Source organism: Archocentrus centrarchus, chromosome 21 (assembly GCF_007364275.1).
Source record: "Archocentrus centrarchus isolate MPI-CPG fArcCen1 chromosome 21, fArcCen1, whole genome shotgun sequence".
Taxonomy (NCBI): Eukaryota; Metazoa; Chordata; class Actinopteri; order Cichliformes; family Cichlidae; genus Archocentrus; species Archocentrus centrarchus.
Window position 1 is genome coordinate 35,272,644 of NC_044366.1, and position 9,511 is coordinate 35,282,154.

The 9,511-nt window shown below is 39.7% G+C and overlaps 1 protein-coding gene across 1 annotated transcript; it reads left to right on the forward strand.

The window, feature by feature from the left end:
• Window positions 1-3,381: 3,381 nt before the first annotated feature.
• Window positions 3,382-9,007, forward strand: tnfaip6 (tumor necrosis factor, alpha-induced protein 6). Its single transcript, XM_030758800.1, has 6 exons — window positions 3,382-3,508; window positions 4,945-5,082; window positions 5,786-5,947; window positions 8,162-8,390; window positions 8,681-8,721; window positions 8,811-9,007. The coding sequence occupies exons 1-6, from the start codon at window positions 3,409-3,411 to the stop codon at window positions 8,909-8,911; spliced, it is 771 nt and encodes a 256-aa protein (XP_030614660.1). The 5' UTR covers window positions 3,382-3,408; the 3' UTR covers window positions 8,912-9,007.
• The last annotated feature ends 504 nt before the right edge of the window (window positions 9,008-9,511 follow it).

The following is a 9,511-nucleotide window of genomic DNA, read 5'->3' on the forward strand; positions in this document are numbered from 1 at the left end:
GAAATTAACTGTTTGTGACTTGTGCTTACAGCTTAATTAAAACAGGTTTATCCAAGTGAACAGTTGTATTTAATCTAATCTAATCTAAATGTATTTGATTTATTTTCTGTTGTGTTCATGAAAAAAAATCAAACCTTTAAGGTTTAAATATAGGTTTAATTCAAGAAAAACATCTGTGTAATCTGCTCTGTCAACATTATCCTGCCCTTCCTTTAATTTCTGTTAACATGACAGACATGATGTCAGCAGTCTAAATAATTTAGTGCACTTTCATTGTTATTTCATCATGATACAAACTACTCACTCCAGGCAGCGTAACCACTTTGCTCAGCTGCAGTTGTAAAACACATGGAAACGATGATGAATCTGGTGGTTAAATGTGGCCGTGATGTAGAGTATGACACAATTACAGCATCTGAGAAGGAATTTCCATGTGTGGGCTTGAATGGGAGAGGCATATGGAGAATTAAGACGCTACGCATCATTTCCTCCCAGATCTGGAATCAATTCAGACGAGTCTGCCCAGAAGTTGTTAGTGTGATTGTGTATGTATGTGATTCTGAGATTAGGAGATATCGTGTTGCATGTGTGGGGGGGGGGGGGGGGGGGGGGGGGTAGTAATCATATTGTTTAGGAGGATTTGGTCTAGACCAAAACCAGTGTATGAATATTTTAATGTGGTTTTCCACTGACTGTGTTTGGCACAGGCAGCACTGGTATGGTGGTTAGCACTGCTGCCTCACAGCTAGAAGGTCTGGGTTAGGAATCCACCTTGGCCCAGGCCTCTCTGTGTGGAGTTTGCGTGGGTTTTCTCTGGGTACTCCGGTGGGTTCGGGCAATTGGTGATTCTGCCCATGGGTGTGAATGGTTGTCTGTCTCTCTGTGTTGGCTCTGTACAGGGTGTACCCTGCCTCTCACCTCATGGCAACTGGGATAGGATCCAGGCCCCCCACAACCCTGTACAGGATAAGTGGAAAAGGATGGATGGATGGTGTTTAATATGTTGATATATTTAATTGAGTTATTGCATAATTTTGTCCCTTTAACATCCCATTTTTTTTTAATAAAAGATGAATAATCTTGAGCCATTTTCTTCTTCTGAGTCTTTTGAGTCAGCGTGTTGTATAAAGCGCTTTGAGTAGAAAAGCACTATGTAAGAACCAGTCCAATTACTATTTACTGTGGTGCAACATGAAGAAGCAAAGGGCTTTAACTATAGTAGTATTCACTTGTAGGTAAAAAGGTAAGAGATTATTATTTTGCTAAGTAGGCAATGTTATCGTAGCATAAGAAACTGTTCTTGCTGTTGGATATCCTAAAATGATTTGCACATTGTGCTGTAAAAAGATGTGTGTCATTTGATTCAGGACTGATGATGCCATTCAAAATGTAGGATTTCACTCAGCTGTATCCAAGCTAGTAAGTGCTGAAGAGGGTCTACTATTAGGCCTACTATTACAGCATAAACGAATCAGGTTTCTGGTCATCTGGCAAAATAAATCCCATACTCTATGTACACTTTTTTAAAATGCAGTTTTTGGTCTGCTGCTCTACAGAGAAATACTGTGTCTTTCAGTTTTACATCACGTATGCCAGCATTGTCGCTACCTGAGCCTGTCTGCTGTTGGGTGTTGAACAGGTCACAGTTTACCAGGACTTTTGGAAAAGGAAAGAGATCAGTGAAGTGCAGTGAAGCTGTAGGCTGTAAAACTACTACAGTGCTGTGAAAAATGCCAGAAGGTCTGAACAAAAACTTTGGGTTATAGTTCTTATGTGGAACCTTCACACGAAGAGTACATTTTTAACATTGTAAAAACATCAAAACATGACAAGTTTTAGTATTCAAAGGAAAGCTATTCTTAGGAAAACTGCAAAATAATTGTTGTTGGGGAACAACAAATCCTGAGAAGAGGCTTCAAAAACTTCTTGGCTGTCCTTGATGTGGTTGTTAAAAATGTATGAGGACCCATTCACCCATTCATTCAAGCTGTAGAGGACAAACATCTGGAAAGCCCCCCCACACGGTGCTGTATGCTGTTTCTTTAAACTCCCCTCTGTGGCCTGTGCTGTTGAGCAACTGTGCTGACAGGAGTGTGGAGAATCATTTTCCTATGTTGAAACCAGACTGTATATAAAAGATGGAGCCACCGTCACGTAGGCACGTGACAGCTGGAATTTTGAACTTAAAACCCTTGAAACTGCTGACACAGTGGTGACACAGTGTATCACAAGTACATGAGTACTTTCAGTGTACTTCCAATGCAAAGTGTACTTTTAACATTTCATAGCAGCAGAGAGAAGGAGCTGTGGCTTTGCCCAGCATTTCTAAAACTTAGTCACTGCAGTTTACAGTATGTGTAACCAGGAAGTGAATCGTAAGTCATTCATTACTTTGTCCCTGACAGTTCGTCACTAGTAAACATTATAGGCTCCAGTTGCCTAGGTAACCCGTAAATGTTTTTGCCACCCTGTCATGAGTCAATCAAGGGTATCCTTCACTCTCAGAAGTAATCTTTTCAACTATCATTGAGTCCTTAAAGTTGAGAAAAGTTGAACTCAGGACTTCTTGTTGTGTTAGTTCACTTCAAAATATCTTCAGGTTAAAACAAAGAAAGAAAACAATTCTGTCTTTTCATCACTGTTTGCAATTTTTACTTTTAATTGGGATATCACCTGGGGATCAGCCATTAGCTGCATCCTGATGTTGCTCTGATAAGGATTCCATGTTTCAGAAACACTGAGCTCTCTGCTACTGTAAAATGTCAGTGTTGTACTTTAATTGTTATGTTAAATTGTGGGTGCTGGTGATTTAACTGAATCCAAATATGGTTTCAAAAAACCAACACAGTTGTGGCCAAAACACACTGAAACTTCACGATGTGTGTGCTTCCCAAACTGATGATTAATGTCACAGTGGCTACATCCATGTTTAATATAACCTTTGCTTCATATGTTTAGAACAATGAATAAACTTCACTGGAAACCAAATGAATCAACTCTTTGAGGGCTGCATTCAAAATCACATCAAAAATAAAAGTTAAGATAGTTCAGATGTTCCCTTAATTTTTACCACACAGTGTACAATTATAACTTTACATACTCCTTTGCAGGTACACAGATTTCCAGAACATCTAAACTTTCATACAAACTTTTTTTTTTTTTAATTTTACAATGTAAATATCTGTTATGGTTAAAATAAGAACAGTAGTAACTCCAGCATTTATCCCTACTGGTACTGGATACAGTAAAAGTGACCAGTGGCTGTAGTTAATTGTCTCACAGCAGACTACTTGATACCTCCCACCTCTCTTGGGAGGCAGCACCAGTCAGTGTTTTGTATATAAAGCCAGAAGCAGGCGAGGGGCATAGGAAACATCTGGAGAGAGCAGCTGCACTGAGGGCTCCAGGATGCGTGTCTTGGCTCTCCTTTGGATACTCGGATTCCTGCTTGAAGAAGTGCAGGCATGGGGCTTCAAAAATGGAATTTTTCATAATTCAATTTGGCTAGGTAAGAAAAAAAGATGTGTTTTCTTGTTGTGGCAGCTAGAAACATGGGGAGCGTTTGTTAGAAGCTGGAAACTCACTTAAGATCCAAATGACTGAAAAAAAATTTAGCTGCAAAGTTAGTTGTTATTTATCAAAATTAGTGCAACCTTCAGCTTCCTCACATGTGATCTACCTGTTTTTATTAGAACATTTTTCCTCTGTTTATGCTCAGCAAACATAATTTTTACATAAAGGCTCATTGTGAGGAGGATTAATAGGCTATCCAGCAGTCCAGCAGCTTCCCTTGTGCCAAATTGCATGTTTATGGCCTGGCAGGAGTGCTGCAGGAGACCAGTAAACATGAAGAAATGACTTCATCTCAGGGCATTCCAAAACATCCAAATCACAAGGAAGCTCACTTCTATTTCTAATAATCTGGGAATGTGATGATTTTCAAGTTTTTATGACATTAATAAAGTCACTGAAATAATACTCAAATCACAGGTGTGAGCAGTCCTCATTAATCTTTATTTTATTTGCCCAAACTGTATTCATGTCAGTATTTATCAAAGTGTGTTATGGAGCCCGTCGGGTGATTCTAGTAAGAGGACGGTGAGAGAACTGAGGTGCTAAGGTGATCTAAGATAATCCATCTGAAAATGAAATGAATTCATTTAATTGGAACATTCACTGGGAGAGAAAATATACAGGGGAATGTAAGTAAATACCTGATCCAGTTAAATCAGATATTAATGTTATGTCATATTTTATAAATTAATTAATGCCTGTATGTCTGTTACATTAAATGGCATATTAATGTATTAATTCATTTGTTTCACTTGTTTATTACTTAGTTGTGATTTTGGCAGTTTCAGTCCTCCATACCTCACAGCATTGAAGAATAGAATTAATAGAACTTTCAGCTCTGGTTTCATGTCTATTTGAACTTTTTGTCTCTTTTTTTCTGAAGGCTTGTGGTTGTTAGGGAAACATGCTGATGTAGTGCTGTGCAGAGTGGTGCTGGCATGTTGGACAGGCTGCTGCAGCATTGAGCTGACTTACTGTAAAAACATTACAGGTTAAAAAGATCGAAATATCAGCTGCTGACTAATTTAGAATGCTTTTTGCCAAGTTTTGCAGTTAAGCATGCGTAAAGGCACAGGATCAGCAGAAGACTCCCTGTTGACAGGATAAAATTGTTGGTGACCTTCCAAAATAAAATAAAAAAAGACTCACACAGTCTTTCTCATCCACTCGCTCAGTAAAAACATGCTCTCCAAGTCCACTATAACCACTGGGATGTTTTGCAGAATGAGTAGTTTTGAATGTGCCTCGGGTTTGACTGTGCTACACAAATTATCAGCGCAGCTGATAATTTGAAGCTCAGGCAGACTTTTATCTCTGGATACAGAGAACCCCAAGATTTAGACTTAATTTTCTTTTCTCTATCTTTGACAGAACAAGCAGCTGGAGTTTATCACCGGGAATCACGCAAAGGAAGATATCAGCTGACGTACAAAGAGGCCAAGGCTGTCTGCAAGTATGAGGGAGGGACACTGGCCACTTATGAACAACTGGAGGCAGCTCGTCAAATAGGTCTGCAGCAGTTCACTCACAAAACATGCTACACACTCAGAGTTCCTTACAGAGAAGAATTCCTCCAGGAAAAGTGGGTGAACTATAATTCATCAAAAGTGACTCACTCAGGCTCTTCTTTAATCAAACATCAGAAGATGGAGTCCTGGTGTAACATCTTAACTTCCTGGAATTTTTATAACTTGTAGGAAAAGAAGTGCATGTGCAGACAAGGTACAGGTCAGCAGGAAACAGTGAGTGTAACACTTCTTTCCAAGAGTGTTCAGCTGTTGTGTGAATCTGTAAATTTTAAACACTCCCTACATATTGCAAAAGCCTGTTATCACCTTCCTGGGTGGGTGATGTCAGTGTTCCCACAGCACAGAGCTGGACCCCAGCCTGTGTTTCTGGCATTACAATCAGCCTCACTGTCAACCGTCAGAGCTGACTTTCCCCACAGGAGTCTATGTAGGAGGTCCTTTTTTTATCTGGCCTGTTCTGGCTGGGATCTGCTGATTGTAACTCTGTGTCTCCACAAATAGGAAAAACAACGAAGTCTTTGTCCCCAGCAGGCTTTTGTCCAGCTTTTCACTCGCTTTGGTTGTGGAGTTGAAAGATTTTTCCTGCTTTGTAATATACAGTTGGGTTTTTTTTGTGTCAATATTATCAACAGCTCTGTGGGGGTTTGTTACAAAAAAAATCAATATCTTCTTCCCTTTTTCAGGCTTTCATGTCTGTGCTGCTGGATGGTTTGACAAAGGACGTGTTGGCTATCCCATCGTCAAACCCGGCTCCAACTGTGGTTTTGGGAAGGTCGGCATAATCGATTATGGATACAGGCTGAACAAAAGTGAAAAATGGGATGTGTACTGCTACAACCCGTACTGTGAGTACAAGCTTCCCTTTAGTAGTTTACTTGAAGTTGATCAGTATTTTTACATCAATTAGGAATAAAATGACTGTGTAACTGGAAAGTCGCTCTTAGTGGCAGTCCCACATAGAATTATCACCAGGCTCTGCAGCACAGAAAGCAGCAAACTCAGGGCTGACAAGCCAACAATGTTCCCTCTAGAGGCCACTTCAGGTTAAGACTCTCATGTTAAAATTCCCAACTTTACACTAGAAATAAACATTTTTACAGCCTTTAACCAAAAGGTTTAATCCTTAATAGCTCATTTTCCCCTTGACAACAACTATACAATGGGTGATTTTATTTAAACACATCCATTTGGATACTGGCAAGCCTTAAAGTTAGGATTGCACTCCTTTGACTGAAAGCTGCTAGCTTTCTGCTAGGCCTTACCTCACTGAACTGGTCCTCTCCGATGTGTTTGTGCTGTTGGTGGCTTATGGAGGAATTTTATGGAATTGTCTGACAAAACTTGGTGGTCTGTGCATTGCACCTGTAAATGGTAAATGGACTAGGTCTAGGACTAGGACTAGGACTAGGTCTTAAATATAGTGCTTTGCATTCATACAAGCACTGTTTTGTCTATATCAAAGTGCTTTCTATTTAACATTCACATACATATTTAAGAGCCAGGTCTGGAGTAGGGGCTCAAGGGTGAGCATCTGGTGGCCAGGCCTTAGCCCACCCTCCTGTGCTTGATGCTTTGTGGATAAGGCAGCAGTCAGGCCTCCTGCATGCCTCCTAGGTGAGGTATTTCAGGTACATCCTACTGAGAGGAGACCCAGGATTTGCTGGAGAGGTTATATCTCTTGGCTGGCTTGGGAATGACTTGCTTTTCCTCCAGCTGAGCTGGAAGAGTGGCAGTCTCAGCTTCCCTGCTTAGACTGCTGACCCTGCGACCTAAAACCTGGATAAGCATCAAAAAGATGGATGGATGGATGATAAAAAAAACATTAATAACTTTATTTAAAGCCTAAAAACAAACCTTGATCAATACATAAACTATAAAGCTGTTCATCAGCCTAATTAGCCTCAGTGGTATATTCATGCAGATTATGCTTGTAGGTACAAAAAGTGACTTTGACTCTAAACCTACTTTTGGGGGGGTGGTTGCAGGTTTGGATGAACATGCTGTATGTGCTTGTCAATTTATCCCTTCTTAGATAGCCATATGATCCATTTCTTTAGAAAATATTGATAAGTGCTTTGAACTTTGTTTTTTAATTATTGCGTGTATGTAGTGAAGTGAGTAGAACATCTTTCTATAATGATTGTAAAGTATGTATCTATATGCGTCTGTACTCCATCTCCTCCTGAACAAGTGGGTCAATGAAACTTTGCAGGGACATCGTCATTCATACAGAGATTATTAATATCTATGTGTTTATAAAACATTTATTATAAATTCCATTTCTTTTGATTTGATTAGTATATGTCACCCATACTTAACTTAATGGTCACCAAAATTTGTATCTGTAGTGGAATTTTGTTCGAGTCACCACAAAATACAGAATGAAGAATGTGACAAAGTGCCACTGATAACCTTAGACAAAAACAACACTTCAGTAGCAGTCGCTTCTTTTTAGAACACATTAAATTTAGTTAAACCAGTTTATGAAACTGTTTACAGAGAAAAAATTATAGTGGAAAGTCTCTCATCCCATGAGTTCACAGTTTAGGTCACCCCTTCAGCCAGCTGTAAAAGCCTTCTCACCAGATCTGGATCAGCTAAACTGCTGTTACTCATGAACAAATTAATCATGTTAATCATGAACAAATTAATTTCAAGTCATTGTCACTGTTTCCAAAATGCCTGTTTGATTGCTCAACAAAAGGATTCCTTTTCCCTGTTCTGAATTTATTCAGAGCTCATATGCAAGAGACACCCTGAACCAAAGAGTTTCATATGCCGAGGTCCCACAGCACGCTAAGAACACATGTTCGAGAACACTGACACCTTATTTTTGTCCCCATTTCATTGTATTAACCTGAGTTACCTTTTTGTGATGTGAAACCAGTTTTTTTTTTTCAAAAAAAGTTAGTGACCCTGCGACCTAAAACCTGGATAAGCATCAAAAAGATGGATGGATAATCCATAATAACTGGGTAACAACAAAAAGCTAGACCCTCACATGTGCGGCTACAACTGCTTCTAGCACAGCCTTAACCAACATATGTCCTGTCTTATAGCCAAGGAGTGTGGCGGGGTGCTGACAGACCAGCAGAGGATCATTCAGTCTCCTGGTTTCCCTGAAGAGTATCAGGATGAACAGATCTGCTACTGGCACATCCGAGTGCGCCTGGGTCAGAAGATCCGTCTCCACTTCCTGGAGTTTGATGTCGAGGATGACACAGCTTGTCTGGCAGATTACCTGGAGGTGTATGACAGCTACGATGATGTATCAGGCTTTGCTGGGAGGTGAGAATAACTAAGTGGTTATTTAGCATAGAAGATGTCAGGATATTAACACCAATCAAAAGTTTCAAGAATGGCAGCACGGTGGTGCAATGATCAGCATTTGCTGCTTCACAGCAAGAAGGTCCTGGGTTCAATTCCACCTTGGCTGGGGGCTTTCTGTGTGGAGTTTGCATGTTCTCCCTGTGTTTAAATTGCGAATGGTTGTGTGTCTCCCTGTGTTAGTCTTTTCCTCCCATACACATGCTTAAGCTGAAGAGAGTTTTATGTGACTTCATAAATTCTGGTTCCAGGTTCTGTGGCGATTATTTACCAGATAATATAATCAGCACAGGTGAGCTACTTCACTGTTACAAATAAAAAAAAAACATTTAAATCTGTAAACTACAGAAACACAAAACATTTTTCTGTGATGTTTTCCAGGAAACGTGATGACACTAAAGTTCCTCTCTGATGCTTCGGTTACAGCTGGGGGCTTCCAGTTACAGTATATTGCTTTTAATGCATCTCTCCCACAAAATTAAACCCACTCTTTTGACTAATGGTTTGATACACTGATGTAATCCTGTTGCTGTATTTATGACTTTATTGGATACCTCATTTATTTTAATAATTTTCTGTAGCTGATTAAAGGAATAAATCTTCGAGAAAAAAGTGTTGTTCTTCTGTTCTGTTGAAAATAAGCAATTTGGACTTTGTGTTCAGCTGTCCTCAGGTTTTCCTTATGGACCAAAAGCACACCAAAATAAAACAGGAAGAAACTAAACACAAAGACCAGAACTGAGAAACATGAACTTGACACAAGGACACACAACACCCATTCAGCCTGAGACACACAAATGTCCACAACCAAAGAATAAACCAGGAATCCAAACTAAGAGCCAAATTAAGAAACGTGGCAGGTGACACGGTCTGTTAAAAAATTCTATCTATGTGCCCTAGTTATGTTTGTGATGTGTCAGTGCGTGTTTTTTATTTGTGAAGTCAGACACCTGAAACACTAATTAAAAAATGAAGACATTTAATATATTAAAGAATCAAAAGACATCATATGTACATGTGGGCAATCTTGTTCAGGGAGACACAGGCCTTCCCAGCCAGCTGCCTGTGCTCCTCTCCCCAGA